This window comes from Stegostoma tigrinum, chromosome 13, assembly GCF_030684315.1.
Source record: "Stegostoma tigrinum isolate sSteTig4 chromosome 13, sSteTig4.hap1, whole genome shotgun sequence".
NCBI classification, from domain to species: Eukaryota; Metazoa; Chordata; class Chondrichthyes; order Orectolobiformes; family Stegostomatidae; genus Stegostoma; species Stegostoma tigrinum.
Genome location: NC_081366.1, coordinates 31050099 through 31067204, shown reverse-complemented (window position 1 = coordinate 31067204; position 17106 = coordinate 31050099). Strand labels below are relative to the sequence as shown.

Below are 17106 nucleotides of genomic sequence, written 5' to 3'. Positions count from 1 at the left end.
TGACAATTTCATGACCAGTAGCTTTAATATTGTGAACATAACTTACTGCTTCTGTTCCATTCACCGCTTCTGTTGCAATCGTTATGGATCTGCTGGAATTCCAATTCTTTTGTCAACAACTTATTCTTAAAGCTTAAATAAAAATAAAAAAGGAATGTTGGAGAAACTCAGCAAGTCTAGTAGCATCTATGTAGAGAGAAACAGACAATGTTTTGAGTCCAATCTTTTCAGAACCATTCTTCCTTAAACTTCCTCTTTTCCAAAAAATTGGGAAGGCACTATATTTGAAACACAACCTTTGGCAATTTTTTTTCATCCTTCCACTTGTTATAAAAATAAATGCCATTATATTTCTTTATTGATCCAATTTGCAGTCAATATTCTGTTGAAATTAAAATACTCTACTCATTCAGGCCCCCCACCAATGTCCTCTCTTCAAGACGCTTGGCCTGTATGCTTAAAGCAGGGTAATTTCTGCACTACAATGTGACCACGCATCCACCTAGTAGGGAAGGAATGTCATTTCCCACAGATGAAAACTACTTAGCAAGGCAATGTTCCTTTAAAGGCTTGGAGCAAGCATAGTCTTTTCAAAATAAAAATAGCAATCAATGTTATATTCTTTAAAATCCCATCCATTTTCTCACCTCCTCTCCCGAAACTCCCGAAACAACATGTCCTTTTGTCTTTGTATTGATGGCCTTTTACAGTGACAGTTATTATGTAAACAGAAATATTAAAGCATCATTAGAAATAAATAGCTGCCTGGAACAATGTGTAGGCTTGGATATAAAAAAAAAATATGAATTGATATTAAATAAAGTATCTATTGAGAGACAAGTCATTAACTTTTAAGGATGAATTCATTTCAATTACGGAGACAGAAATTCAGCTTCTTGTATTACAGCAACTCCTACAAGGCAGGATTTCAAAAAGTGGGATGACAAGTCAATAAAGCTGTGACAAAAATATATGGAATCCCAAGTTAACTGAATAGCAAAAAGTGTAGAAGTGAAGAATTAATGCTAAATCATTGGCTTTCCATTGTTAAAATATTGCACTCACTTTGGGTGTCCTAATTAGGAAACAGGGGATATGCAAAAGAGATACCCAAGTAAGCAGAACCCTGGATTTTTCTCAGTATAAATAGGATTGTGATATAAAGGTGCTGTAGATTATGAAGGATTTCAGTAAAACATGAAAGCAATTATTTCCATGGTCAGTGAAGTTGATAATTAATATGCATAAATTTAAAGTCATCACCAAAATGTTTTGTTCTGCAAATGATTGTTCAGACATGGAATATATTTCTTCCAAAGACAGCGGTGAGGCAGAAATTTCATTTTCAGAAAAATATCTGCATAAATATTTTTAAATGAAAAGTTTAAAATAGGATATTCAAGAAAGAACATAGAAAGACTACAAATACTGGCTAGCCTTATCACAGTGGTAGCACACTCACCAATTACTCAAAGGTTGTGTGTTCAGCCCTATTGGAATACACAATCTAAATTGAAACTTTTGTTGAGGGGCTAAGAGAATATTATTTTCTTGAAGATACTGCCTTTCAAGTGGATATCATTGTCTGTCGTGCTTATTCCACTCCAAGTAGCAACTAGCAGAACTGAAAATTGACCTTTGCATTCTAACCCACAGCCATTGTTGCAGTCTCATCCAATAGATCTGGCCAAAGTGAACTCCAATTTATTCTTACCACTTGAATACAAATGACTGCTTAATAATCTATACAGAAGAGTGACAGGGAGTTTTCTTGCATTTTGGCTAATATCTATTCTGTCATCAGCACTACCCAAGCAAATCATCTGATCTTTTGCCTCATTGCTGTTTATGGGATTTGCTATTTTCAAATTGCTTACCATAGATTCTTAAATTACAACATTACCTAGACTTCAAACATATTTCATTTGCTCCAAAGCATTTTGTGAATTTCTGAGGTTGTGAGGGGCAAGTTCTGTCTTTTCTGTTTCTTTCTTTTAAAAGAAAGGGATTGATGACAAAATAGTCATCTTTTGACCTGTAACATTTTATAAATGCATATTATTTCATTAAGGTGTTAATGTTGCTCATGAACATCACTGAAAAGGTGTTCATTTAGAGGTGCATTACTTCAGGGGCATCCATAAACTATTAAATGAACGTTGAATGCAATATGGATTGCTAAGCTCTCATGGGGCCATGAGCAAGTTCAACTGCTGAGAAGAGGGACTCCTTGCAAAACAAAAACGCAGCAACATCACCCACACAAATGTACTTCAGGCAAACTATTTTCGGGGGGGGGGGGGGTTGTTTTTAAAAAGTGTCCAAATTTAATTGAAGTCTGTTTAAAACGCTTACAAAGTAAATGTGTATGGCAACTATTGGCTGAAAACACAGTGAGCTTGTGCAAAATATTTCATTTGTACACAAACCCAAAGATGCCGTTTGGGTGAAGTGAAAGTTTAAAGTTCTTTCCAAAACCAATTATACAGATGAATTCTGAAGAAGGGTCTAGGCCTGAAACGTCAGCTTTCCTGCTCCTCTGATGCTGCTTGGCCTGCTGTGTTCATCCAGCTCTACACATTGTTATCTCTATGTACAGATGAAGTAGAGAGTCTCTTCACCATTCATTTCAAATAACAAAGTAGTTGTGGGAGGAGATGGATTCACCGACTTTGACAGTATTCTTAAAACCAACACTGTTGAATATTAAATTAAATTTATACACACCTCTGTAATTCATACCGACCCTCTCAGAAACAGAAACTGCCTGAAAAGAGAAAAAGTCACAAATTAGACATTACTAAATCCAATATAAGATTAAACTTTCTGCCTTTCAGGCCATTTCACTGAAAGGCTTTCCATTAAATTGTACACAATACTTACAGAATAAAACCCATTTATAACTTTAATGTGTAGAAGATCTTCAAAGATATTGTATTTTGTCATAATATGCAAAAGAACAGGCCCTAAATAAAATCAACTTAGAGTCAATATGTTAAAGTCATTAGGTTAAAAAGAAAATACATGCTAAAATATTTAAGTATACAATGTAGTGCATGTGGCAACAATGAAAGGCTTAAATACCAGACAGATGAGTATAAATATTTAGTGATATCAGTAGCAACAGAAAACATGATCCCCTATATCAGATCAATATATCATAGCTACATGTTTAACACTTTCCTCAATCATACCACAATTATATCTGGACAAACAAGATCACATACAAGATTGCATTAGCACAGATTTGAAGAGTCATATTCGAGGGGAAATATGTACTCCATCCCTCCTTCCACAGATGCTGCCAGACCTGCTCTTCCCAGCATTTTTTGGTTTTATTTCAGATTTCAGCAGTGTTTTACCATTATTACAACATTATTTTAGATTTGCCACCAACTTCATTTGGACATTTGACATTAAATTTCTATCACCTTCAATTATTCCCAGCTGTGTAGGGTCCTTTGCCAAATGTTCTTCTTTCTCTCATGCATCTTACTGAATATGTTCAGAGATAACTTGACAAGAAATAATATTCGATTCTGCTTGGAACAAACTGGATGGTTAGAAGTTTCAATGTTTATTTGTTATCAGTATTGTTTCTCATGACCTTTGGCTAGATCAGCAATTGCCCACAGTCCTCTGCCTAGTCAAATTAAATGCAAAGTAAAGAGTCATTTTCAGATTTGACATACAAGCTGTGCATTCATCAACATAAAGCCTCCAAAGAAACATTTGTAACGAGCTTATAGCTAGTTACCCTAAAATATTGCAACAATAAAATGTACTCCTTTCTATTTTGCGAGATGGTTTAGTTTTATCTCTGTAGGGTAAATCCATTCTGGTCAAAGTGGTAAGGATCTCTCCTTTACAAAAATTAATGCCTGTATATTAATAATTATTGCATGATGCAATTCAACACAACTATACGTTTACACTCAAAAAATGCATGTTACTGGGAATGAGAATTTATGGAAATTGTACTGCCATACTACACTTGAAAAGCAGGTTCCAGCAACTCAAGATCTGCAAGAGATATTCTGTATTTCAAATGCCTCTGCTTCATTCGTTTCAACCACTCCTTGTTGAGCGAGACTCATTCTCACCAACCCCAGGTCGTTTCTGAATCCCCTATTTGATTCCTTGATAACTACCTTATTTTGATATCCTTTAGTTTCTCTCTCACCCCCAAGTAGAAACATTGGGTTGAATTTGCCAAGACCATGAATAAATGTTTTGAGGAGTCAGGTAAGGAAAATACATTCCACTCATGCCAGTGCAGCTCCTGTCATGTTTTTATCTCCTCATAGTTTTCCTGAATGTGGGATGCCATTTGCAGGAGATCAACAGGAGATGAAATGGGGCATTTAGCCCCAATTACACAATTAGATTGAAATATCTCTGAACATAAATGGGCCCCTTATATGTTAAGAGCCCAGAAATTGAGCATCATGGTTTCATTGTTGGACCAGCAAACCACTAACCGTGTGTGGCCTTATTAAATTACTGGCAACAAATTGCAGTGTTCAAGCCTCCCAAGTGAAAGGCATGCCATCTCAGCCACGTCATGCAAAAGGTATCACCAGTAATGTCACATTTGCTGCACTCCTACTTGTGGTATATTCATGCTGTTGGTCACTCAGCAAATTTCAAACTGCAGAGGGAGCTGGCATTTATATCCAGGTTAGAATCTGGTCACTATCCCTTACTGGATGGGAGCCTAAAGGGAAATTCTTAATTGGCAATCTCCAGGAAGATCCTATCATGGCCACTTTCTAGTTCCTGAGCTACAATTGATATTGCTGCAGGACTGTGACTTAATGGAAAAAGCCATCCTGTTCCTTCTGTGTATATTCTTTCAAAACCTTTCAAAATGTTCAGAGGCTTCTTTGGGGTTACTCCTCTGCCATCACTTTTCAAGAGAATGGAGATCCAACCTGGTCACCCTCTCTTTATAGGGGTTTCCTGACACTTCTGAGGTACCATTCCTGTAAATCTTTTTTCTACCCTCTTCAATGCCACAAGTCATCTTCATAATATGTAGACAGTATTGTATGAGCTTCTTCGTGTGTGGTCTCACCATGTTTTGATACAAATTCAACATAGTTTTCAATTCTATCTTTCTAGAAATCCAAATGTTTGGTTTATTTTCTGGCCTTGTTAACCCAATTCACTACTTTCGCCGAGCAGTTTACTTGTACCCCTTTCACTCCTGTACCCTAGTGAGATTCTAATTTCCTCAGAATATTCATGCTCCTTAGCCTTTTTGCCAAAACATAACAGCTCACATTTATCCTCATTGCAATCTATTTGCAGAAGTTATGCCCATTCAGCAAGTTTGTTAATACTTTCTTGCATTTTGTTGCTGTCCTCCTTATTTTGACCACTCACGCATGTCCACAACTGTTAACTTCAAAATTCAAAATTGTGTTTTGATTTTAAAGTCTAACTGATTGATATTCCATTTAGCCTATGAAGTATTCTTGTCCACTTACTCAACCAGGCTGTAACTTTTTGCATTTTCTGCGCAATCACTTCACTAGGTCCTTGGCTCTTCACTATTTTCATAATGCTTTTTTTATATCTTCTACCATGAGCATGTACGAAAAGTCAAACCATGATTTTAACTCTTTCCAAAGTCAACCACTTGCACAGGATTAAGATCTCACCCAAAGCATTTGTCTTAATGTCAATACCATTTCTGATCGGTCCGCATTCATTCACGAGACAGGTCTCATGAAGAAGAGAGTCTCTCAAAGATATTGCCATTCTCTCGCTGTTACCGGGTTGAAGTCCTGGACCTCCCTTCCTAACAATACTGAGAGTGTCCCTACACTACATGGGCTGCAGCAGTTCAAGAAGGAGGCTCACCACTAACTTCTCAAAACCAATAAGGGATTTACAATAAATGATGGCCTGGCCAGCAATGCTCAAATCCTGGGAGAGGATAAATTAAAAAATGAGCTCAAACAGGGTATACTGGTAGACAGGAGATAATGTAGGGAAAGTTGTAAGTTCACGGTTAGAATTTTAAAAGGAAGTTTGGAACAGTCAGATATAGAATCGTAGGGACAGATGCAGCAGAGGCAACTGAAAGAAAAGTTTCAATCTTAATGACACAGAAATTCATGAACTTCTAGCACTTCAAGTTGAAGGCAAGTGTGGAGAAGGCAGAGGAAAGGGAATTAAGAAGACAATTTGATTAAAGAATAGAAGAAAATTTTCCCAGACAAAAGCTAGATCATCTCGTGCTTTGTTGTCCAGCTCAATACGGCACGAAAGCTTTACAGCCTCCTTTAAGGAAGTAGAGATATCAGAGTACGATTTCAATTGAGAGTCACCAGAAGAAACTAATTTTTAACATTTTATCTGGAATTGGTCTCATTTTTTCAGCCAATTTAAGAAATGTCATTTAATCTCAGAGCAAAATAAGCATCTATCGAGATCAACTCTTTGTGCCTTGTTCATTCAGATTTGAAACTGAGCCAAGAGGAACTCTGTGGATGTTCTACAATTTTATAGGATTTGGGAAGCATTTTATTCCCTCACGTATTGGGTTTTGTTGTACTATGCACCATTTATCAACATGCACAGTGACCGACAGTCACTAAAATCCATAATCACTAATATGTCAAGAAATGACATGGAAAATGTTCCCATTATCTCTGGAAAATGCTCTAGATCTCTAAAATTAAGCAAAATAAAAGTCAATTAGCAATTAATCTCATATTAGCTGGAGACCCCTTTGAGGAGTGCTGTAAGTGGTGGGGTAAAGATGTGGAAGCCCTTTCTATTGCTGAACACGAGTGCAGCTGAGCAACTTTAACCCTCAAAATGGTACTGCTCACATCAAACTGGGAAAAAAAGTACTGACCGATGTCACAGTCTACTTGCTCTGCATAACTACAGAGGACATTGTCTGCACATTCTACTGCCCTCACTCAAGTGGAGGCAGGCACAGTTAGTACGAGTAGCATGCTTACTCAGTTTTAGTTTCAAAATGTCAACTCTGTGGCAGAAGAACTGGGCACTAAAGTGACAATTTCATGACCAGTAGCTTTAATATTGTGAACATAACTTACTGCTTCTGTTCCATTCACCGCTTCTGTTGCAATCGTTTTGGATCTGTCGGAATTTCAATTCTTTTGTCAACAACTTATTCTTAAAGCTTAAATAAAAATAAAAAGAAAACCGTGAACTTTCAACTTTGTGCCTTGTTCATTCAAATTTGAAACTGAGCTAAGAGGCACTCTGTGGATGTTCTACAATTTCATAGGATTTGGGAAGTATTTTATTCCCTGACGTTTTGGGTTTTGTTGCACTATGCACCATTTATCAACATGCAAGGTGACCAACAGTCACTAAAATCCATAATCACTAATATGTCAAGAAATTCTTGGATACACCACTAAAAGGCAGCGAGACAAATCTGATGAGAGCAATACAGAATATGCAAACTCACTGACAATAAACAGACTGGACTCAAGTCTTCGGACGAAAAGCTTTCTCACCAGATAGCAAAAGTGAAAGTTCAAAGAAGCACTTGTATTTAAAATACATTGATAGACAGGAAAAGCTGTGAGAATTAAACTCACTGACAAGCAGATCACACGTGCCTTTTTCAAGGCAACCACAGAGATCTATGGACTCCCAACACAAGGATTAACACTGGCAGATCCAAAGATGGCAAGAGTCTCCTCGGAGACCAGGACAATATCCATAGCGAATGGAGGCAGCACTTTGTAGAGCTTCAGGATGAACATGCACCTGCAGAGCTTCCCATAACATACCCAAGACAAGTGAGCTAGACAACAATCTAATGCTCAATATAGTGATAGCTGCTATCAAGCAGATCACCAACCACAAAGATTCCATCCTGACAACTTTCCTGCTGCAGGACTGAAACATGGCAAAGATATACCAGATCTCTCCGATATCCACCCTTGTGAAAGGTGGCAGAATGAAGATGTTCCAAGTAAGCACACACCATACAGATTGTGATCTTCAAGAAAGGAGACAAGTCAAAAATCTACCAACTACAGAGGTATAGAATTTTTCTCAACTGTTGGTAGTTAACCTGCTATTCAGCACACCCCAACGACAGTTACTCTTTATCAATATTTCTCCTCAGAATACCATCAGTATATCTTTTGCCTCTGATCTGGGCCTTCTCACCATCTGTTCCACCCATTGTTGCTCCTCCTCCCTTTTTGTCAACAACCATCATTTTCAAACCCCTTCAATTCCAAATAGGCATATTGGATTCAATGTTAACTTTGTTTCTCTTTCCGCAGATACTGCCAGACCTGCTGAGTTTCTCCAGATTTTTCTGTTATTAATTCAGATTTCCAGCATCCATAGTACTTCACTTTTATTTGAGTGGTTCTGACTTAATTGCACTTACAGGAAACCCTTCAATATCAATGGGCTACAAGCAAAAACCAAGACAACAGCCATCTCTATAATGTCACTACAGTATGCTGAGAATGCACAACTTAGTCCTCACTCTGAAGAAATGACATATTTGAAGCACAGGACTTACCCTGAACACCAGGAAGACCAACATCATTTGCCAACTCACAAGTATCAAGTCCAATACCTTCAACTGAGGCTGATGGTGAAATAGGAAATACATATATCTTTGTTTCTCTAACCTTAAGAGTCATTTATACTAAAAGGCTGAAACTGATGAAAGAGTATGCCACTGAATCCAATGTGCTAGGTCATCCTGTAGCAAACTGCATTAGATTTTAAGAATTACAATATCAGACCCCACACCAAACTCAATGTCTACTGTGCAGTGATTTTCTTCATGCTTCTCTACAGTGCCAAAGGTTGAGGTTTATAGTGGCCATGTCAAAACCCTAAGACTGCAGTATCAGCACTGTCTTAGAAATATCTTTTGAATCAAGTGAAAGGTCAAAAGAACAAACATAAGCATTCTCCAATCAAAAACAAACCAGTTTTGGGGAATGTGATTTGAAAGGAATGGAATATTTCCTGCCACCACAAAGGTACGGTAAGACAGTGGCATTAACATCACTGATGTGCATTCAAACTGGGTGAGACTGGAACTAAACTAGGCATACTCACTGCTGCTCTGGAGAAGCCTGAACTGTGTTTTGGGAGCTGGTACCAATTCCGATAGGTTTCCTGTATTTTACAGCACACTGCGTGTGTGATGTCCACCACTCCACAGCATGAATTGAGAAAAAGCAGAAGTTTCTGCTGCCTCCCATCCAACAGTGGCTTGAGCAGGACTGCCAGCTTCCACATGAAGTTAGCCCATGAGAACAGCAATGAGAAATCTAACCTACAAAATAATTTTTCTGCCATCATTCAATCCCATTCACGATGCACTGATTGAGATTGTCAACTGGATGAGATTTTGAGTTCTGAAAATGCCTGCCAATCACAGTGCGAGAAAAGGGTAGTAAGCAGAATGCTAATCTCCTGAAACAAAAACAGAAATTGCTAGTGAAACTCAGGTGGTCTGGCAGCATCTGAAGAAGAAAGCAGAGTTAATGTTATGAGTTGGGTGACCCTTCCTCAGAAGGATCTTTCAGAACAGACCGTTCTGAAGAAGGGTCAAGGGATTTGAACTGTTAACTCTTGTTTTTCTCTGCACAGATGCTGCCAGACATTGAGTTTCTCCAGGAATGTTTTTTTGTTTCAGATGTTCAGCATCTGCAGTTCTTTGTTTTATTTCAGTGACATCTCTCTTCAATCTGCAATGAAGAAGCATCCTCAACATAGAGGGTTTCAAACAGATTTGGCCATCCTCTGCCCAGATGCTGAAGAACTGATCTACACATTGTTAATAAAATCTAGAAGGTACATAACAGCTTTTTACAGTATCTAATCATACAATTTTAACAGTTCTGAGGAAAGGTGACTGGACGCGAAACATTAACTCTGATTTCTCTCCACAGATGCTGCCAGACTTGCTGAGCTTTTCCAACAATTTTCATTTTCTGTTGCTTACAATTTTACATCCACTAGCAGAGATATGGAGTTGAGAGAGAAAAGAAACAAGATTTAGCATCTGTTGGTCATTTGACTGACAGATTGGGCATTGTAAGGGAGAAAGAGGAAGAAAATACAGCCTCAAGCAGTTGACCAACTGTTACAGCAATTAGAGTAGAAAGACACATCTCTCCAAATAGACTTTTGATTTGCTTTTCCAGATCTTATAAGTATGAGCCCATCTCAAAGCTACCAAAATTTTCAATATGTCAGTAAAGAAACTTCAATTTGCATGGTATTAAATGGTTTCCCTCATTTGCCTGCAGTTACTCAGTACGAAACACTTAACTAGACTTATGTGCCCATTCATTTCCACAATATCTTTGTTGCTTACCATGCAGCTAGTTATGTGCTGTCATCTCCTTTTGAGGTCTACAGATAACTGTTAAAGTCTTCAGTAAAATGTTCACTTTCTCTTTATTTGATGTTCTATAATTAATTTTTTCGAGAATCAAACATTCAACCCACCTTACCCTGTATTTGAGCTTCTGCGGTAATTCCTCTTCAATTAGTCCTAAGTTATTTGTACTTGAACACTATAATCTGTTTAATAGTTACTGGGTAGTCCTCAAGAGTTAATAATTTTTCTCAGAAATTAACTTCAGTATTTAGGTCTGACACAGAGCATTTAAAACCCAAATTAATTAGAGTATGATAACACTTGATATTAACAGAAGAAGAAGGATATATTTGAAAGTTCCTACAAATGCAATCAAACTGATTAAGATAGTTAATAGGAATATCCAACATTAGATACTTTCTTAAGATTAAACACGTCAAATGGAGAAACTCAATGCTTGGTTGTTGAAGGAGGATAGCACAGATTAGAAACAAGGGGACATTTTCTCTCCTCGTATACTTCCTAACCCACAAGATCTCAGGTGAACTCAAATTCACTCAAAGCCTATTCAATTACAAGTCCATTTATATCCTGTGGAATCAAACCATGTGTAACAATGCTTGCAAAAACCAATGTAACTTTATATTGGATGCAAAATTACCCCAGTAGATGGATTGAGGCAGTGACAAAAATGGTCCACATTAAGTGGGCAGTCTTTGTAATGGTAAGGATATAGGGTCAGAAGCTAAGTTTAGGATCAAAGGTGTTATGGTTGTGAACAGTGTGGTTGAGTAGATCAATGTTGTTCAATTCTTCAAGAATGACCATTTCCTGGATAATGATTTGATTCCATGATGATATCAAGACTGGAAATGGGAGAGATATGGTTTTTTTCTTCTCAGTGTCAGAATCCGACATTGACATTTTAGATGCCTTCTAGATAACTAACTCAAAACTTAGATTAATCTTGTCAAAATGTGTACAGTCTGATAACTTAGCTGTACAACTACATTCCGTTTGCTCAAAAAAAACTATACACACAAAAATCTCCCGTTATACTGACCTGAGTATCCATTTTCAAAAAATGTATCAACCTGATCAAGAGACAGTTGCACAATTACACAGACTTTGCACATGCTACTGGGACTGGGTAATCAGCAAACCCTGACTTTTACTTGGTAAATGCAATGGATAAAAAGCTTTCCAATTCACTACATTACAAGTGACCTTATTAACATTTTTAAGTCCAACTGATCACTTTTACCATGTGTATGTGAAACAATCACTTTGATTAATCAAAGAGATTTATTTATGACACTGGATTCCCTCTTGATTTTTTTAAATTAATTTTTTCAATTAAGTGTTTGCTGAATAACACTGATCTCGCTGTACAACTGGGCCAGAAATAGCAAAGATGGCTGGAAATGCTGCTCGGACAGTTTGCATCCTCAAGAAGGTTCAGCTTTATTTGTTGCTCTCAGCACCATCTAGTGCTGGAATCCTGTAACTTTAATTGGTAAGAAAGCCCACTAATACTCTGGCACACTACATACCCACAACGTGGGCAAATGCAGCCTATTTTACTTTCTCCCCCTGTATGGTGTGGAGAAATGCCAATCTGCTACATCAGAATAGATGGAGCAACACCACAGGAGCTGGACATCTGTCATCGCGTTAGTAACATAACAGCTGTTACAGTCAGACCATAAAATTGTACATCAATTCAAAAAGCCTGTAAGTACACTTTCCTCAACGATCCCTCACAGTACATGTCCCTCAGAAGTCCTTCATTTCTCAGCCTAAATTTGGATTGTTATAAAGTTAATAAATATCCAGGGTATCAGAGGTGAGCCCAATTATCTAATGCTAAAATGCAAATAATTGCAACAGCCACTGCATGGTAATTAACGGAAAGATTCCCAATATTGCCCAGTCTCCACCAAACCCCTTTGTCCAGGGGCATCAGATGAAATTGCATTTACCAAGTAAAAGTCAGGGTTTGCCGATTTCTAATACAGGTTAGAAATCAAGTCAGAATGTATATTTACGTTTGTCTTACAACATCACCAAGGAGTACTCACTAGGTCATCATTTGTTGAACCAGGATTGCTGAAAAATGCACTGGCTACAGGAAATCTGTGACTTGTCCTTTTTACACCAAGTACAGTTTCCCAAAGTCATTCCATATTTCCACCAAATCCAAGATCAAATTTGTGAAACATGAACTTGTGCTACTGTTCTTTTCAACAGCACTTAAAAATATAAAACTGTACAACAAATCTGTTATCTTAAACTGCAACTACTAGGAGTCTTAAATTTAATCACACTGATGAGTTAGCTACGTCGTCAGGCAGCCTGGATTAAATGCAGTGAAATTTGCTGTCCTTGCATTTGACATTAATGGGATACCTTGCTCACAAGACTGAAAAACAGGTGTCCTCAGCATTGGGCAGTAATGCATGTGCATGAGAGTGAGCAGTACCAGTATGCTGGTAGGAGGTACTACATCATCAAGCTGCTACTAGAAAGAAAAATAATGTTTCAGCAGTTCTAATATAAATCCAAATCTTGTCTAATCCCATGATAAAATTGTCCTTACTATTCACATAATCTAAATTTCTGTCCTTTGCCATTTTTCTTTACTTTTCAAAAAAAAAACCTGTCCATTTCTCTCTCATGCACTTCCAAAATGAGGTGGGAGTTTGTAATTATATTTTTTCTACTTTGATAAATATTGCATTTCATAGATTTAAGGTTAACAATTTACAGCATATACTTGATTCACAGATAATATGTCAAATTATTTTTAAACATTTATGATATAACCACAAAATGCATTTTTTGGATGTAAAAAGTTTCACTATATATGTTATTTGACTGGAACTCTGATACTGGGCCATCTATGTGCCAAATGATACAATACAATCACTACAGAGATAGGAGGAACTGCCGATGCTGGAGAACCTGAGATAGCAAGGTGTAGAGCTGGATGAACACAGCAGGCCAAGCAGCATCAGATGAGAGGGAAGGCTGACGTTTCGGGTCTAGAATACAATCCCTAATTGTTTTGCAAACTTCCCTTACTGACTAGCTATCTACTAATGCACTGAACACCGTTTGAAACGTTACAAGTTCCTCTACAGCAAGAAAGAGTTCAGAAGGACTGCCAATATTTTGTACTTTTGTGCCCTTGTTCACTTGTTGGAAACATTTCCAGCATGCAAATGACCACACAAGCGGGGCACAAAAAGTATAAGACAACTGGAGAAGAAGAATGTGGTGGCCACTTCCAGATCGTTAACTGCAACAACCACCTGAGGGAATTACTTGCGTGAATCATGCACCCTGCCCGTTATTATAACTAGTCTGTGTCTATTTCTGAACACCAAGTTGCAAGCTGGAGTAGATTTTAAAATGTCATAATCGGGGCTTTAGATCTCTTAAAATGTATTTCTAAATCTTTCATGAAGAATCAATGATTTTTTTAAAAATAGCTAGTGCTGTTTTTGTTTAATACAACCTGTTTTAAACGCACTGAAAACGATGCTCTTACCTTGATACAATAGACCGCAGCAGCGATCCGGCTGCTGCATCCAGGGTCTGGCCAGGAGCCGCTTTGCACTGACAAGCGCTGGAAAGGGTTAAAAGCTAAAAGCCAAGTAAGAACATGGCACAGCTCATCCTGCCATATTCCAGTTCCTTTTTTATTTTCACCCAATTCCCTCCGAAAACGCTGCGACCGAAATAATTCAGATGTAGATAGACCACCTTCGACCAAACTCTCTTAGAGAAAAAAAAACCGCGATGCTGCAGAAATGCAGTTCTGGGTTGATGTCCGCTTCTCCCCCCGCTTTTTTTTGGCGTCCACAGGCGCCTCGATCCCTTTTCAACCTTTATTAAAGCAACGAAAGTCACAACACGGAAATACGTGCAGCGCAAGCGCACTTCCGCCTCGGGAATAAAGGACCAGCAGTGCAAATAAATAATTAAATTTTAATATTCAGTATTTACTAGCTATACCTTGCTCATCAAAGGCCTTTCTCTCCTGGAATAATGTTCTTTTTATTTAAATCTTTCATCAACGCTTTTGCTCACCCACGTCTTTAAATATTTTCTTTTTGCAAATATTAATATTTATACATAGGAGAGTCAGAAATGTTACTGAGTTTTTATTTTTCCACCACGCATACAATATATATACACAGGCTTAACATAAAGACGTGGAACAAAAAATAGTCCACATTGGGTTTTAAGTGTTAGCATTTCAAGTTTGGCTTGTTTACAGTGTGCGAGTGAAATATTTCTAATTTACAAACTGGCAAGTTGCGTGTTTTAGCTGCATTTCAGACAGGACCATAGCCCTTAAAAGTCTGTGGCCAAATGGGTGGTTATGAACATCAGTTACACGAAGTGAAGCTTATTTAAAAGCAACACTGATTTAAATAAAAATCTTGATCTTGTCCTTCAGGGCTGTGCCCCACCCTACTTCTTTAATCCTTTGCATCACTAATTTCTGAGTTCCTATATCTGTTGTTCATACATCTGTTCTTCTGATCGGGCCTATTCTGGTCTACCATTAGTGGCAATCTGCTCTTTGGCACATCGTTCTCCATTTTCAATACAAAGCATCTTAAGTACAAGATAATAAAATGTGAGGCTGGATGAACACAGCAGGCCAAGCAGCATCTCAGGAGAGACAAACTGTGTTTTCTGTCATCTCCTCATGCCATAATTTCAAGCTGCTGCTGGACATCCATTTCCTCTTTGAAGATTGAATTTGATTGTTTCCCCATGTCAAAAGTCCTGCGTGTAGGCGTTTAAGTCACGGCTATGTGCATAGAAATAAAAACATGCAGCTACATTCTTGGCAAAGGGAGACCTGTTTTGTATTCAGTAATATTACCGTGGCATAGAAAGCATTCAACATCATATTCACTAAGCCTTCAATGCATCAACGTATGTTTAGTATCTGTAAATAAGCCATTGCAGATGGCAGAATAGGATCTTAAGAAGAAAATTGTTAATTATTTTAAGTGTCTTTGATGCTTCAAACCTGAGGAATATAGAGTAAACAAAGTGTTAATAAAGGTGAGATTTATAAATTAATATCTGCAGTAAAAATTAAACCAATTTAAAGGGTTAAAAGCCAACAAATTCCCATGGTGTCATGGTCTACATTCTTGGGTTCTAAACGGGTAGCTGCGTAGATAGTTGGTGCACTGGTTAACATTTTTCCACATTCCATTGATTCTAGAATGGTCCAAGTAATTTGGAAGTAATCAAATTAACTCTCCTATTCAAGAAAGAAGGGAGAAAGAGACCAGAAACTCCAAGTCTGTAATCTGACATCAGTTAATAGAAACTGCAGGAATCTATTATAAACAAAGTCTTAACAATGCCAATTAGAATGTCATGGTATGATCACATCAAGTCAGAGACGGGGAAATCTCCATTGGTTGGAGTCACACATTGCATAAAAGAGAGGGTTGTGGTTTTTGGAAGCTAATCATCTTGGTTCGAGGACATTGATGCAGAAGTTCTTTCAAGGATAGTGACCTAGGTCCAGCCATCCTTTGCTTGTTCATCAGTGGCCTTCCTTCCACCATAAAGTCAGACATGTGGACACTTACTGATGATTACACAATTTTCAACACAAATTTTATGACTATTCAAACATTGCAGCATCCCTTAACCATATAGAGCAAGACCTGAACAATATCCAGACTTTGTGAAGTGCTAAATAACATTCACGTGGCACTGATGCCAAGCATTGACTTAGATATAAAGTAAGGGGCAGGAAGTTTAGAATTCTTTTTCTCACTCGGGGGTGATGGGAATCTGGAACTAACTGTTTGTAAGAGTAGTAGAAGCATAAACCTCATAAAAAGTATTTAAAAGTATATTTCAATGCCAAGTCATACAAGAGTATGTGCCAATGTATGGATTTTCCACACCTGCTAATTCACTGATCTAACAAGTGGATCTGAATGCTTAAATTTTTCCAGTGGAAAGATTTATATTGGAGGAATTTGATGCAATTTTTGATTGTTGATAGGTATTTAAAGATGTTGCAATTTTCTTGCATTGTAAGAATATTTGAAGGACTTTGATCTCCTTGTACTACACAATGTTTGTTATTTTGCATTACTTTTAGTTGATTAAAGTTGTTAAGGCTTTGTTGTATAGATTGTTGTTGTAGTTCTAAAACTGAAAGCTGTTAATGGTTTCTGTTGTTCAAAATGCCATTTCCCTTGCAAAGTTCGGTTTTTCTTGTCCAAAATGGCACTTACATTGAGATAAATAAAGATATTCCTTTCCAAATGACTGAAGAGATTTCAAAGGATGCTCTCAAGATGACTTCACTCAATAAGACTTCTTGATTTTGTTTCGAAGTATTTAACATGTTTGCTATGCCATCGATTGTGCCAAATTTTTCTGCAACTGAGGTATTTTCTCTTAAAATTTGACAACATTGCAAAGAGAGTTGCAAGATAGTACAACATTGTTTGACAACTGCCCTTTTGCTAACTTCAAAGGGGTCTATAATGGATTCATTGCTCTAGTAATGCAGACATACCTTCCATTTCAGGTACAGATTGAAACAACTCTACAGGGAACGGTATCCCATCATCAAGTCACCCTTTATTTACATGTAGAGAGTCCTTGACAATGATCCAGTTCCCTCGGAGCCAGATCGCAGAATAAACAGGATGTCTGACACTACTGTTCTTATCTATAAGCTG

The 17106-nt window shown here is 37.6% G+C and overlaps 1 protein-coding gene across 4 annotated transcripts in view; it reads right to left on the bottom strand.

The window, feature by feature from the left end:
• The window catches only part of LOC125458407 (UPF0461 protein C5orf24 homolog), a 33395-nt gene extending 19127 nt beyond the window's left edge, over window positions 1-14268 (bottom strand). For 2 of the 4 annotated variants that reach the window (XM_059650644.1, XM_048543661.2), the window contains exons 1-2: window positions 13917-14268; window positions 2728-2767 (exon numbers count right to left, since the gene is read on the bottom strand). In XM_059650644.1, the coding sequence (XP_059506627.1) occupies window positions 2728-2740 (13 nt within the window). In that variant the 5' untranslated portion in view covers window positions 2741-2767; window positions 13917-14268. Of the gene's footprint in view, window positions 1-46; window positions 133-2727; window positions 2768-13916 lie in introns of those variants that run through there. The other 2 variants (XM_059650643.1, XM_048543662.2) reach the window with 2 other exon arrangements.
• Between the last annotated feature and the right edge of the window lie 2838 nt (window positions 14269-17106).